Source organism: Carcharhinus amblyrhynchos, chromosome 6 (genome assembly GCF_965287045.1).
Source record: "Carcharhinus amblyrhynchos chromosome 6, sCarAmb.v2.hapA, whole genome shotgun sequence".
NCBI classification, from domain to species: domain Eukaryota; kingdom Metazoa; phylum Chordata; class Chondrichthyes; order Carcharhiniformes; family Carcharhinidae; genus Carcharhinus; species Carcharhinus amblyrhynchos.
Window position 1 is genome coordinate 29,629,687 of NC_137329.1, and position 15,816 is coordinate 29,645,502.

At 38.7% G+C, this 15,816-nt stretch overlaps 1 protein-coding gene across 3 annotated transcripts in view; it reads left to right on the plus strand.

The window, feature by feature from the left end:
* pik3c2a (phosphatidylinositol-4-phosphate 3-kinase, catalytic subunit type 2 alpha) overlaps positions 1–15,816 on the plus strand; it is a 120,829-nt gene that overhangs the window by 70,236 nt on the left and 34,777 nt on the right. For all 3 annotated transcript variants that reach the window (XM_080190126.1, XM_080190128.1, XM_080190127.1), the window contains exons 11-17: positions 1,141–1,363; positions 4,532–4,654; positions 6,608–6,775; positions 6,901–7,012; positions 11,136–11,275; positions 14,016–14,204; positions 15,704–15,797. In XM_080190126.1, coding sequence (XP_080046252.1) covers positions 1,141–1,363; positions 4,532–4,654; positions 6,608–6,775; positions 6,901–7,012; positions 11,136–11,275; positions 14,016–14,204; positions 15,704–15,797 — 1,049 coding nt within the window. The remainder of the gene's footprint in view (positions 1–1,140; positions 1,364–4,531; positions 4,655–6,607; positions 6,776–6,900; positions 7,013–11,135; positions 11,276–14,015; positions 14,205–15,703; positions 15,798–15,816) is intronic.

Genomic DNA, 15,816 nt, shown 5'->3' on the forward strand with positions numbered 1-15,816 from the left:
TGTTCTTTTCTGTATGTGGTAGGAGTCTTATGAAGGTGACTGCTATCTGACTTGGGGATTTAAGCTTTTTTCCAATTTTGTCATCGATTGTTGTATGCATTGAGGACTCCAGGTTCAGGTTTTGCATCAGTTAGATGCAGAATAAAGCTCCCTTCATCTTTCTAGCTTACTATTTAATCTCCCAATGATGATGCATGTGAGTAGTGAGACTAAAATGTAACCTTAAGCAGGCTTGAAGAGTGGGACAGTCCGCGATTAAAATAGGCTGTTCATAATCTCATTGACTGTGGAACTTTGAGCTGAGTTTGCCTCCTTCTATTTTCTCCATTACAAAAACTACCTATCTCTGCTTCTATCAGTAAAACCTTTAACTATTCCTTATCTCTAAAGCTGTCTTGGTGAACTAATGGATGACCTATCCTTAAGTTCAAATTTTCTTAAAACTTCATCCATATTAACAATAAATTTCAATTAGCCCTGTATTTACTGACTTGAATTGTTGTATTATTTAAAGTTATCATCTTTGGGTTTAAATCCCTCTACATTCTTCCCTATCTTTTCAACCTTCTATCCTCAAACCTACTCCCTCCAAAAACTCTAAATTCCCTGTGTGCTTCCTTGCCTATCATCAGCGGCCATATTTTTAGACCCCCAGATCCTACACTCCTCCCCTGAGGACCTCTTTTAAAATTCATATCTGACCAAGCTTTTTGTTAATCCCCCAAACCCTCTTGATCTTCTTTGACACTCCCATCTTATTTTTCATAGATTTCCCTAAAGGTGCTATGTTAGTACAAGTTGTTGGTAACATATTCTGTGTATATCAGCAAAATTACAGCATGTTTTAAGTGTACATGAATAAACTTCAGAAAAGCAAGCACTTTTTATTTTGTACTTGAACAGCAAAACTTGGCACGCTTATATCCTGGAAGGCGGACATAAGCACTCCTTTTCTGCTCATATGGACTTCAAATGCTTCTAAAATGCATGCAGAGATTTATTTCTCCATTTAGCAAATTATAAATAACCTATTACAGTGGAATGTATTTTGTAAACATCCAAACTTGAGTATGATGGCAAAAGTTTTTTTGTCAACTCTTTTTGCACATGTATTTAGAAACATTGTACTTCTGATTACAGAATCTTCACTTGCAATAAATCCCGTGAATGCAAGTATCCATGCGCTAACGTTGGCTGTCTACGATCTGCTACAATTGTACTTGAGTTCTTTTAGCAGAAGCACAGGTGCAACTGGGAATCTGCCACAGAGCACAAAATGTACAAAGGAAGCGCTGACCACCACAGAACACCTGCAGTTTACGCTGTTTGCAGCGCATAGGATTCCAGGAGCATGGGTCAGCAGGTGGGTATTAAGGGAAGCCTTCAGTACTATCTACATTGGTTTTTCAGGGAGCAGTCTGCCCTTGATGTAAAGCAAGTTTTAAAATGCAGCACAGAAAAATGGGTTAAAGTAGATGAAATACTTTTTCAGAAAAACGAAGGTGAGATGCAACTGGGTTACCTGCTGTCCTGTTCAATTGTGTTCTATTTTAGTAGCGGGATTTTGACCTAGATTTTGAAATCTCTTCTGAATAATCCCTGCCAAAAAGATCTATTACTTGAAAATCTGGAGCAAAAGAATTTGTTACAAACTGTGGGTGTAGTGTCAGAGTTCGATCTATTTTGAGCAGAACCCATAAGAACTCTGAAATAACTTCATCTTCTTGGCTTCTGTTTAGCGTCTTTTGTTGTGCGTTTAAAATTAATAACTAGTATTTCCAGTTGTATGTTGAATTAAACTCATTAAAGAGCCTCCACACTGATATCAAGAATAAAGTAAAAGCATTACGGCATTTTACTGAACTACTTGATATTCTCGTGTGTTTTATTTTTAGTCTTGCCATTCGTTTGTCTCTCGCTGTCTGCTCCTCCTGCATATTTTTATCTCTTTATTTTCCACCTAGCTTTGGAAAGAGCTAATGTTTTAGGCCCATTAACTTTTTAATCTGCCATTTATCTCCAATCTATTCACCCCAAAGTGGGATGGCAGAGACCATGAAATATGACTCATTGTTCAATTTTTGTTAATGGATGTAGGAAGATGCTTAGCCTTCACTTTGTGCTTCATCATTTGACACTGCTCACTATAAATTAAGTCTTGTGAAAAGACACTGTTTTCAGAGTTCTTCAAGTTTGGCTCTTCATTCTCTTCCCCCTTTTCTCCTTGGTGCGATTTATTGCATTTATGCATCCGATTATGATGCTCAGGGCCCATTGCATTGTGTGGCACTGATGGTGTTTGTCTCCTGTGAATCTCCATGGCAATTTGACCTTGTTGAACATGTTATATAAATAGAAACTATTACATTGGTGTCTGACTGCTGGTGAAATTTCCAACCTTACCTTGAACTTCAAGAAATGAAATTATTCAAAAAAGACTTCTTCCATTAGTACTGTTTGTACTATTGCAAAACTATCTAGAGAAGTTCATCCAAACTGACCGTAATTTAACTGCAGTTATGTTCACCTGTGTTACTAGGAAAAAAAACTCAGCAACTTTGCAGATGTGCAATATAACTGTTTTATGTGCATTTTCTCTTAATACGATTTTGTTTTATCCATTTTATTGCACTAAACCTATGCTCTCTGTTTTTCATTTAAAATGACAAAATCCACTGCAAAGTGTAAAGCATTTTCATTCCAATATGGACCAGTTTGCCTTTGACAAATGATTTCTGTACCGTTGTTGAGATGAGAAGCCTTTTTCTTTAGTGCAGCTTGATTGTCATAAATGTATAATTGTTTTAAATGCATGCCACTGTGGTGTAGAAGGAAAAGTTGGAGCCTGGAATTTAAAAATAAATCAATTTCCATTGTTTATGACAAAACCTGAATTCAACACTTTCCTTTCAACTCTGTCCAGGTTGACCACATTTAAGCATAAAAGTTGGAGTCCTAGCATATATAGTGGCAGAGGAGTGTTGAATTTTGTTACTGTATGTAAAGATATATAGTACCTTAAGTGATGAACACCACAGTGTTTAGTTCTACCACTTATAATTTACTGAATTTGAGCATAAGGCTTGATGATGTCCTTATTACTTAGACAACTTTTGAAGTAGTCAGGCAAATATTGAAAGATAATTTGACCAATATTGATGAAAATAAGTCCAATAACAATTTTTGAAGTTCATTGTGAATTATGGATAATTGACTCCTGGTTGCGACCATCACATTTTTCAAAGATAATGTGGAAATGCACAGCTGCTTCAGTTCATTTGAGTTCCCAGCAACAACTTGGAAAGGACCAAGAACTCTGACTCTAAACTGGCAAGTCTTGGCTTTGGTGCTCAAATATTAATGTCTGCAATACTGGGGGCAGAGGCTAGCATCCTGCCATCAAATTATGACAAGAAATAGGTACTATGTGCTTGGGATAGTAGAGTCAGCTGTGTCCACTTAGAGAAAAATGGCACCAGATTTCCATTTAACAGGAATAACTAAATTATTAATTGGGATTTGCAGAGCAGTGAGATCAATGCTTTAATAGGTTAGCACAAATTTCTACTCTCTTGTTATAATACTGCTTTGTAATAAATTGCAAAATTTATTCTAAGAATCATCTTGGAGTACAGATTTGTACCTAGTTCTCCAAATCCCTTACCAAAAATTGAGATTCAGCAATTCATAACTTTCTCACATGCAGAGATTCAGCATTTGTGTGGGAGGTTTTTTTCACAAAGCTACCTCCATTTCAGCTGCACAGTTGGCAGCATTTTCATGATTCATGTTGGTCAAACCACATTCTGACAGCTCCATGGAGAGCAGCACTTTGCTTAAGTATTTCACCTTGACATGAATTCAAGCTGGGACCAGTACAACTTGTCCTTGATCCAATTTACACACAAGTGGTTTCCCCATTTAAAATTGCTACGTTCACTAATGTGAAGTATTGGGATCTAAATATATTGCTTTATTACAGTTGCACAATGGGAAACTACTGCTTGTGTTGAAAAAAGGAAGCAAAGCATTTTGAGGGTGGGGGCCTTTCATAGCATGTAGGCTACGAAAGATGTGCAAAAGTTTTTTTTCCCCTCTTTCCTTTCCCTTACTCCCAGCTGCCTTTATAAACCTTCATGCAGCTCGCAAAAGTTTGCTTTTTTGGCAGCAGTCAGGGATTGGGTCACTTACCTGTCTCCCAGGCTTGGGAGTTGCACCCATCCAAAGTGTATTAACAAGGGGATCGGTCGTGCTTGCTGGGAACTTGAAATTTTTGCAAAAGGTTTAGAAATTGAGTAATTGCAATTCACATTTGGACGATAGTCAAATGTTTGTGATTGACCATACTTATGGTATTCTAATATTGTACCACAATTGGTTAAACATTCTTGATGCACTATATTGAATGTAATACTGTTTTTTCACTTGTTCTGTTGAAAAATGTTATGTTTTCCCAAAACTATAATTGTTGGTAATCTACTTTTGATTTAAATGTAATTCTGCTGACTATCGGTGCTTGTTTTCTCCCCAGTTTTGAGAAATACTTTCTAATGTGCTCACTGACACACAATGGGAAAGATCTTTTTAAGCCAGTGCAATCTAAGAAAGTTGGGACGTATCGCAACTTTTTCTACCACATCAAGTGGGATGAACTGTGAGTACTTTCTCTGCTTTGACGTGAACTAAATTTTGGGTCTGATAAGTGAATGAAAATCAGAATTCTACAGTGCAGAAGGAGACCTTCAGCCCATTGAGTCTGCACTGACCACAATCCCACCCAGACCCTATTCCCATAACCCCATGCATTTATCTTAGCTAGTCCCCTTGACACTCAGGGGCAACATGGCCAATCCACCTAACTCGCACATCTTTTAGATTGTGGGAGGAAACTGGAGCACCCAAAGGAAACACACGCAGACACGGGTAGAGTGTGCAAACTCCACACAGACAGCGACCCAAGCCAGGAATCGAACCCTGGCACTGTGAAGCAGCAATTCTAACCAATGTGCCACCCAAAGTTAGTTGGAAACTGTTGCTTTAATCAGTCTGCTTGTCTTTGACTCCCTGGTGGAGCTGAAGGGTGCACCTGTTCTGTGACCTTTTTGGAAATACACGCAACTTTGATTTTCTGCTATTGAAATCGCATTGGGTTGCCCTGATGATCTTGCAGGTAAAAATATTGGCTGGTGTACTACCAAACCATAAAGAATGGAAAGTTGCAGGTTACTATGTGCTGAGGTACCTCCTGGGGTGCAGGCCATCTTAAAATTTGGTGAGGGAAATAATAAGCAATGGGTCATGTTCATGGTTATTATCTAGTGGCCTTTTTCTAGAAAATTCACTGTTTGGGTGAGGTCTTGTTTGGGCTTGACTGTTGATCCGTCTGCTGCTGCTGACCATGCAAGGTCATGCATGAAGAATGACCAGTTTGGATAAGCTAACAAAAAAGCAACCACGGAACCATGCTTCTCTTCTGAAGAATAGCTGATGTAATGGAGTGATTTTGCGGGGGGCGAAGGGGAAGGCTCTTTCGATTCTATTAGCTTGTTGACGAAGGGGTGAATTTAAATAAATGATGACTCTTGTTCATGACAATTGGCATACTACCTAAAGAGCTATTTTAGTTTTCCTTTGGCCTAAAGGCACAATTGGTTGTAGGCTGGTGTTATTACACTCTAAAGCAGCAATGCTGTGATCTTTTCTATCCACTTTAAGTGGCAAGTTGCCACTTATAATTCAGTATTCCAAAATTATATTCATCATTCGCTGACTTCTTCCACATTTGCTTTAAAAAAACAGGTGTATGGCTTTTTAAATGAGCATATTTGAGATTTTCTCATGATTTTAGGAATTTTTTGTGAAATGTGAGTGGAGTTTGATTTCTCATGTCTGCTTTTGAGTGATGGGGGAAAAGGAGAACAACTTAAGTGATGATAACAGAACAAGATGAGTGAAAATCAATTCCTTATGACAGATGAGGTTGCTCATGTTGGGTGCAGACCTAACGAATCAGAATACTGTTATGGGTATCATGCAAAATATTTATTTCTAGTGAGGGAATTCTCTAAAGTCAGGTGGCAGGCTTTTTGGCCAGCTACATGTGCTTTCTCTTTTTATGTTGAAATAATGCAAAATGAATTCATAAAGTTCCATATAGATTGAGTAGTTCTGTGTTTTTTTTTTAAAAAGGTTTGTGTAAAGCTTAGTTTAGACTATCTGTAGGAAGTCAAATCAATGTAAGACTTTGAACTGGAAGCAGTTTGTAGCCCTTTGCTGCTTTGTTGATGCTTCTGAAGCCTCTTCACTTCAACACCAAAATGTTTGCCTAAAAACAGCCCTAGTGTCCCTATGAGACTGATTTTGTCACTCTCATTTGGTGGATCTTTTCATCCCATCAAGTATTTTTGCTCTCTGATGTTAAAATACTTTGCTGATTTGTATTTATCAAATGGGAGACAATATTGACAATCTTGAGATATTTCTCACTATTTGTTGATCTCCAAGTTCCAATCTGACCAATCCAATTGGTTCACAGTGCTTAACTAAGTATTGCCTACAATATTTGTATTGCCACAACAAACTTTTTTTATTCATTTCTACTTTCCAGGATTAGTTTCCCTGTTCAGATTGCACAGCTGCCCGTCGAATCAATACTAAGTCTTAGTTTGCATGGAATTCTAAATCCCTCTGCAGCTGGATCACCAGATTCTAACAAACAGCGGAAGGGACCAGAGTACCTTGGTCGAGTCTCCATGCCTCTCTTTGACTTTAAGCGGTGAGAATAGTTCTTCTCTTCCCCCTCAAGTAAATGCTATGCTAGATTTTGGCTCAGTTTGGGGACGTCTCATTTTGTTGTATATTTGACACTTCTCCTTTTGTATCTCCTTTCTTCATGACAAGGGTATTGACAAGTGGAACAAAACTACTTAGTTTATGTACATCGATCCTTGTGAATCCAAGCGGCACGGCTACCAGCAAAAAAGGGAGTGTGATGGAAAGAATTGTGTTGCAAGTGAGTTCAGCTGTTTGGTCAGTTAGACCCTTTTGGTAGATTCATGCTTTGAAAGATTTAAACTGTTTTTGCTATGTTTTCTGCTCAAACATTTAGTTTTTAGTACAATTATTTTTTGATTTAGAAATTGGAACTTCAGATGATTTAATGTAGGTTCTTGAATATCATAGGGAGCAAGATTTGTTTACAGACAAATTGAATGTCTACAACTAAATGTAGTTTTTCTGATTATTGAACAAAACCAGATACTGATAAAACAAAAATAAATTATGGGTGCCTGTATCTCAGCCAAACTTAGTCATTTGCTGAAAGACTGAGAAACTATTACTGTTGCAGAAATACCATTACAATAATCATGTTAACCTGACAGTTATCTGTGCATTTGTATGATTGCACATTTAAAGCAAAGCTGGTCAATTAGGTTAGGGTTGTTTTTGCTGGAGTTCAGACAAATGAGGTGGGATCTCCTAGAGACTTACAAAATTCTAACAGGACTAGACAGGGTAGATGCAGGGAGAGTGTGCCCAGAACCAGGATCACAGTCTGAGGATTTGGGGCGGACCATTTAGGACAGAGGTGAGGAGACATTTCTTCACCCAAAGAATGGTGGGCCTGTGGAATTCATTATTACAGGAAGTAGTTGATACCAAAACATTGAATGTGTTCAAGAGGTGGCTGGATGTAGCACTTGGGGCGAATGTGATCAAAGGTTATGGGGAGAAATCAGGATAAAGCTATTGAGTTGGACGATCAGCCATGATCATGATGATTGGCCGCTCCTGCTCCTGTCCTCTGTTTCTATGTAACTTGGTTCCAGTTTTTCATGCTCATAATAGTTGGATGTATCTGTTTTTTGATTTTGTATTCTAATAGTACCTAGATTTTTCCACAAACATCGCTTAACAGTTTGGGATCTTTCTAAATACTTAGAATGTTTTTACATCTCCCACTCTGTTTCCTTTGGACAGGGTAATCATGAAATGTCATAGATTGAGGTGCAATAAAATACTGGGTTCAACTTTACTTAATAATAGCTTGCATTGAGAAATGATTACAATGGGTGTATTTGATTTTTTTAAAACATTGATTGCTTAACTGTTTAAGGTTGTTTCCATTGATTTCCCTCCCAATTGTGAAGTGACTTATGTATTAAGGATTGGTGTTTGAGGGGTAAATGGAGAAGTTTGCTTTATTTACCAATACTCCCCAAATTCAGGGCTGTTAGATCTTGGAATCTTGTATTGAGGCACCAAGTTGTATAAGAGGGAGTTGGATTAATAAGAAAAAGAATTCTGAGAATTTGGAGTAGAGGAGATGGCACCTGAGAAGCCCAAGACAAGATGATGTTGGTGACCTTTTGAAATAGTTGAGTTTGAAGATAACGCAAGCACATTTTAGGGTTTCGGCAGTAAACAGATGAGGCAGCGTACAGAGAATCATATTTTGGTGGTGGAAACACGCTGTCTTATTGGAGAAGAAATTAGATTGAAAGCTCAGCTTGGGATCAGAAATGGTAGGTAAGATACCGATGTTGCTTGTAGTCTAATCGGAGCAATAGGAAACTGAAACTGAGTGTTTGATGAATAATAGTCTTGCTCTTTGATAATGCACAACCACTATCACCAACAAGGAAATCACCTTGAATCATTTCAGAACTGAATATAGAGATAAGAGCTGATTATTCCCAACCATCCCAAACTCCAACTACTGAGACAAACCAGAAGTGATGAGGCATTTTTTTAAATATAGATTTGTATTCATTAGGTAAGACTTGGCACATCCTAAAATCTAAGCAATTGTTCCAAAGGTCAGCAGCATTCTCATTACACCTTTTTGTGTAAATGCAATCTGCACACAACTTCTTCCAATGGCCCCGGGCAATGTCCCACCAGTCAGTGCGCCAATAAATGTCTGATATCTCTGCCAGCCCATCATCTAGGATTTAACTGTGGGATTGTTCAAAACCACCTATGGCCGAATACTTTCACTTCTGCTCAGGACCCCCTTCTCAGGCTTTGCTGCATAAAGAAAATATGTGGAGACCAATTTAACCCAAACATCAGCTTTGTTATTTAACTAACCTAGTTACAAAAGATGACCTGTACCACCCATCCACCCAGGGAAAAGGAGAGTCTCAGAATCTCTTCCTTCCCCCACTCTGACTCCTGTTAACTTGTGAACTTTCCAATGTCAAGCTTGACTAATGATATGGAGATGCTGGCGTTGGACTGGGGTAAACACAGTAAGAAGTCTCTCAACACCAGGTTAAAGTCCAACATGTTTATTTGGTAGTAAACGCCGCTAGCTTTCGGGGTTTGCCCCTTTGTCAGGTGAATGGGAGTTTTGATCACAAACAGCATATAAAGGCACACACAGTTTACAGAATATTGATTAGAATGTGAGTCTTTCAGCTAATCAAGTCTTAAAGGTGCAGACAGCGTGAGTGGAGATAGCAGTAAGCATAGGTTAAAGAGATGTGTATTGCGTCTGGACAAGACAGGAAGTGAGATGCAGCAAGCCCGGGCAAGTCTGGGATCTTGGGTTCATGTCACACTATCTGTAACCCCCATGACTTGCCTGGGCTTGCAACATCTCACTCACTGTCCTGTCTGAAGACAATACACATCTCTTTAACCTATGCTTATTGCTATCTCCATTCACATTGTCTGCATTTTTAAGACCTGATTAGCTGTAAAGACTCGCATTCTAAACAGTATTCTGTAAAACTACGTGTGCCTTATATGCTCTGTTTGTGATCAAAGCTCCCGCTCACCTGACGAAGGGACAAACCATGAAAGCTAGTGGCGTTTACTACCAAATAAACCTGTTGGACTTTAATCTGGTGTTGTGAAGCTTGACTAAAGCAGAGAAACATGGTCTGCCTTGGTAACCAATTGTTTTGTCTCCACTTTGCTTGAGTCTGGTGTTCTTTTAGTTTTAGAATCTTGTACAGCAATTTTTATCAGTTTTTTTTCCTCACTTGAATTTTTGCTGATTACTTTTAAACTTTTCAAGCCAATATGTGATCAGTGGAGGCCCAATTCAGTTTCCCATCAAGTCACCTTCCAGCTGCTTTTACCCAGAACGTACCACAAACAGGAATAAAGTTCCGTTCAGCCATAATCCTGCCTCATGCAGTAAAAGATTCTCTAACTTACAATCAGTCAATCATAGTACTTGGGTTAGCTCTCACCTGTTAGCAAGAAAGCCTGATTTTAGGGATTTCCAAGAATTCTTAACAGTGGAATGATGAGCCATCACGAGTACTGATTATGAATAGATAGACAGTAGTGGGACAGGTGTCACCAGTCCATCTCAGCTGAAGGATGGCATGAGTGACCTTGTCAAAGGATGCAGGGCCTGAGAACTATAAGGAAGGATAGTGCATGGCTGGGTAGAAGTAGCCAGGAATGCCTATCGATTGCAGCATACAATTTCAGAAAGTTGCTTGAATTTATTGTGCAAATCTAGCAAATTTTTTTGCATTTGGCTTTTAAGCACCTTAACTTACACTTTGTACAATTTTGCACAGAAAATGGTAACCATCTGTATTGTCTCAGTTATGATCAATACTTTACCTGGATGGATATTCAAGAGAACTGACCTTATTAAAGCATGGTTTTTATATTTAATTATATTGGGACAGAATTTTTGGGAAGCATGCATTATCTTCACTTGGTAACATAGGCTGAATTGCCTCTTTCTCCACTGCAGTGTAGGGATTCTATGATCCTATCAAGTCTGCACCTAGGCTCTATCCCCATAACCCCACATATTTATCTTTGCGGGTTCCCTGACACTAAGTGTCAATTTCACATCCACCTAATCAGCACATCTTTGGACTGTGGGAGGAAACCAGAGCACCCAGAGGAAACCCACAGAAACAGGGGACACAGTCACCTGGAATTGAACTTGTGTCCCTGGGTGTGAGAGGTAGCAGTGCCACCAAGCAGCCCTTCCTGACAAAAGGCTCATTTTGGCCAAGGTGTAGAATCCTGAACTTGGCATTTGTTAAACAGTTACAGCATTTTTTAATACAAAAACATTATCTTTTGTCTGCTTTATGGACCACAGATAGTAGTAAGAAGTAGATTCTAACCTATTGCTTTATTTCTTAATGTAGGTGGACTTTCCATCCTTTTCCTTTGATATTGTCTACTGTCCTCCACAACGTGGGCGAGTGGTTGAACTTGGATTTGAAACACTGGATCAAAGTTTTCAGAAACAGCTTCTCGAGTTGTTTGCCAAAGATTTGACATTTGAGTAGGTTCTTCCTGTGAAAACACTACTGATTTCATTTTGACTTGTTACCAGATGTAGGATCCCATTGAAGGCAACGTGTTTAGAAGTTCACTTTGCAAAAAAGGTTATCAAGTGCTACAAATGTTCATCAGTTACAATTTTTTTTAAGCTGCAGCTAATGCTCATTAAATAGAGGTGAAATCATTCTGGACCAAGCTTCCAAGATGAATGATTTTATAGTTTTACATACTTGATAATCTCCAGTTCTTTTAATAAAGAAAAGACATTTTAAAAAAAGAATTGATCCTGCAAAGAGTAATCCTGCTTCATTCAATAAGGCAGAATGACTGTTAAGCTGACATTCTTCAAGGACAAAGAAAAGTGGGTCACTCTCCAGATGGCTGTCGTAATAACAGCATTACAAACCATACAGGCCAGAATGTACTGAGTTCAGTTCCTGGTGGGCTACGTTAGCTGATCTAAAATGGATCTGTTGAAGAATGAGCTGACTCCTGAGTGAGAGGAAGGAAAAGTAATTGGAGCCAGGGATAAAATTCACTGCATCATTTTCCATATTGAAGGCCAGTTGCTTGTAGCAGAGTGACTGTATCTATTTCCTTCCTTCCATATTTTGTCATCAAGGGTGATATCAGTAAATTCTAATCAACATGGTGATCAACATTTGAGTTCTTTAGAATTTCCTGTTGTGGTAGTTATAATGTGAAGGGCTGATCTGGGAAGGCATATTGTACTTAAACTGGCTTGAAACCTGCACAGGTTCCTGCATGCTTAACTATTAACTTTGGTTAGGATTTTTGCTTTCCAGTTTATCTATGTAGTTCATCTTGATGTGAGTGACTACATGTATGGATTTAAAAACCTGATGAAATGCAAGATTATAATTATTTGAAATTGCAAGTGTGAGTTAGATGCTCACAATGTGGCTCAAAATCTGTTGCCTAAATTATGTTGTTCCAGCAGAATAATTGCAGCAGCTCTCCAGTTATCTTCCTGAGTAGCAATCCTTCATGTGTGTGCACAAATTGAATGCTTATTACCCTGACCTAAAAACATTGTGCTTCATTGTGTCCTTGCACATTTTTTATGTATGATCTTGGCTCTTTAATTCTGTTCATGTATAACCTAATCAAAACAAAAGGCAATAACAAAATCTGTTTTGTCTGTGACATCAAACTTTGCCATTTCCCACCAGACCAATTTGGTGTTATATAGCTTGTCTTTTTCCCAGAGTTGAAATATAAATTTGCAGAGGGTTTAATGGCACACGTTTGCATTGGATGTTTCATGCATATCTGGTTACATACACTTCCTGAATTCCAAGGTATTCAGTGTAAGGCTTATGTGAAATGTCTCAGTGGACATTAAATCCCTGGCTCTAAAATAATTTATGTATTTACAAAGACTATTTAAACATGCAGGTTAAAAACACCACAAATTTCAGAGGTCAACCAAGATTCATCTCTATTACAGAGATACGTATTTTGAATGGTTACTTACAATTAGAGTCAGAGGTTTACAGCATGGAAACGGGCCCTTTGGCCCAATTTGTCCATGCTGCCCTTTTATTTAAATGACTAAGCTAGTTCCAATGTGTTTGGCCCGTATCCCTCAATAGCCATTTTGCCCACATAAATGCTTTTTGAAGGACAAAATTGTACCTGCCTCTACTACTACCTCTGGCAGATTGTTGCAAGCACTCACCACCCTCTGTGTGAAAAAATTGCCCCTCTGGGTCTTTTTGATCTCTCCCCTCTCATCTTAAACCTATGCCCTCTAGTTTTAGACTCTCCTACCTTTGGGAAAAGATATTGACTATCTAGCTGACCTACGCCCCTCATTATTTTATATACCTCTTTAATATCACCCCTAAGCCTCCTACGCTCCAGAGAAAAGGTCGCAGTCTATCTAGACGCTCCTTATAATTCAAACCATCAAGTCCCAGTAGCATCTTATTAAATCTTTTCTGCATTCTTTCTAGTTTAATACTTTTTCTATAATAGGTTGACCAGAACTGGACACAGTTTGCTCCCTCTAACTGTCAATCCTTGGTATGCTTTTTTAACTTACTCCAGTTTTAATATAAACTGGTGCTTGAAGACTCTTTGATCGCATGTGAAATTAGCAATACTTCTGGGAATGTGTATCTGAACAGAAACGCATTACTTAGCAATATGAAGCTAATTGCCATTTGTGTTCCCTCAAGCAGTTGTCAGAGCAGGCAAATGTGTATGTTTCATTATATTTTACCTGCTGTGGCCTATTTAGTGAATTTTTGCTATGCATTGGGGAACGTCTTAATCACTGTGTCTGGAACGAATCATTACTTGTTCTGAAGTGCTTCTAGGCCTCCGATTTCCTGAGTTATAAATGCCAAGACTTTCCATCTGCAGTCTGTTGAGAATATCAAACATGACATCTAAACATTTTGTAGAGACCCCTGCTGGGAAGAACAGGTGTGTAGGCATTAATTGAAGGTGACGACAGACGGATTGTTGATGCCCTCCACTGTCCATTAGCTTCCTGATGGTTGCTGTTCTAACTCTTCTATGAATAAGAACCTGCACCTGGGGGGGCCACAGCTATTTGGCTAACATCTGAGGGATGTACTGCAGTAACACCTGTGATAGTACAAAATGAAATTTGGAGGGAGGAACTAATTAGCTTTATTGTAGTGTGCAGTTTAAAAGAGAAAAGGGCATGTAATAATTCTAACAGACGGCCATTTGTTTTTTAACTACAGGCTGTCCAAGGCTGATAAAGAACTTTTGTGGGATAAGAGACAGTACTGTTTTTCCCATGGTAACAGCCTTCCTAAGATACTTGCTAGTGCACCAAGTTGGGACTGGGATACTTTACCAGAGATCTATGCACTGCTTCATCAATGGACACCACTCTCTCCTATTGCTGCCCTGGAACTATTGGATTCTAAGTAAGTTTTTTTTCTTAACAGAAACCCAACTGCATTACAAGCTTAGTTTATCATCTATCTGTTGCTGGTAAATATCAGCCAGAGGCTCTGCTTTTGGTTATTGCCCAGTGCAAACGGGTGCCTGAATCTGAAACACTCTAATAATCTGTTCTCTAGTCAATCAGTGCAAATATGACAGCTCAGTAATGAAGCCCCTCCTGGTCAATTAATCTGTGAGCAATCATTATAACGGCAAGACAACGTAGTCAGGATACTAGAGGAGCCCATAGAGCTTAATGGCCCAGGCAGTTCAGTTCCATGAATTAAATGGTATAAAAGTATCGAGTGACATTTTTAAACTTCAAATCAGAGTTTATAGTGTTTTGTTGGAACTTGCAGATACAATGGTGCTGATGTTTTTAAAGAATGTAATTTGACTTTCAATCTTAATTAGAAGTAATAGATTGAAGTGATGGTGTAAAGAAAAATCTCCATCGTGCTCTTTTTGTCATTTTTATTTTTCTTGGTAGAATCTGTGATGTAACATAAATGAACACTGAGGAATAACTGTCTTAAAATCAGAATCCTATCAGATAATGTTACTCAAAAGAAAAGTTTAGTCAAGTTTCTTTTGAGGTGGAAGAGCCAGGTAATTGGGTTGTGCAGGATCATAGTTTCCAGGATTTCCTTTTAGCTTTTCATGTCACGGAAGAAAAACAAAAGCAAACCAGTCTCCCATCCATTGACTGTCTACACTTCACACTGCCTCGGCAAAGCAGCCAGCATAACCAAGGACCCCATGCACCCCAGACATTCTCTCTTCCACCTTCTTCTGTTGGGGAAAAAGATACAAAAATCTGAGGACACGAACCAACTGACTCGAGCAGCTTTTTCCCTGCTGCCACCAGACTTTTGAATGGACCTACCTTGCATTAAGTTGACCTTTCTCTACACCCTAGCTATGACTATAACCCTACATTTTGCACTCTCCCATCACCTTCTCTATGAACGTTATACTTTGTCTGTAAAGCATGCAAGAAATAATATTTTTCACTGTGTACTAACACATGACAAATTAAACTTGCCAATAGGTAGGGCAAATTTATTTTAGACTCCACTGCGTTTAGCAGCATTGAATCCTTCATCTCTATCTCAGAGCACCTTTGCGGTGACAGTGGCTGCAACAATTGGTTGGTGACTGTCCTGCATGAAACTGTAGGCATCCACAAAAAGAGGGAAAATGTAAGCTGTCGAGCTAGGAAGAAGAAAGGAAAGAACAGGATGTACTGAAGAAATGCACTTTAATCTCATGAATTAAATGGTGCAAAAGTGTTTGAGTCATTTCTAGTGACTTTTAAACTTGTCATCAGTGTTCCTAGATTTTTGTTGTATCTGCAAGTTTCGATGTTACTGGTGTTTTGCAGAACACAGTTTGACTTGGAATCTTAATTACAAGGTAATGGAGTCTCCGTAGTTTAAAACAATGCATTTGGAGCTTTGACCGTTGTGCTTCTTTGCAGGTTTGCAGATCAAGTAGTGCGAAGTACAGCAGTGAACTGGATTGCACTCATGACTGACGATGAACTTGTTGATTATCTGCCTCAATTTGTAGAGGTGTGTTGACTTGTTGAAA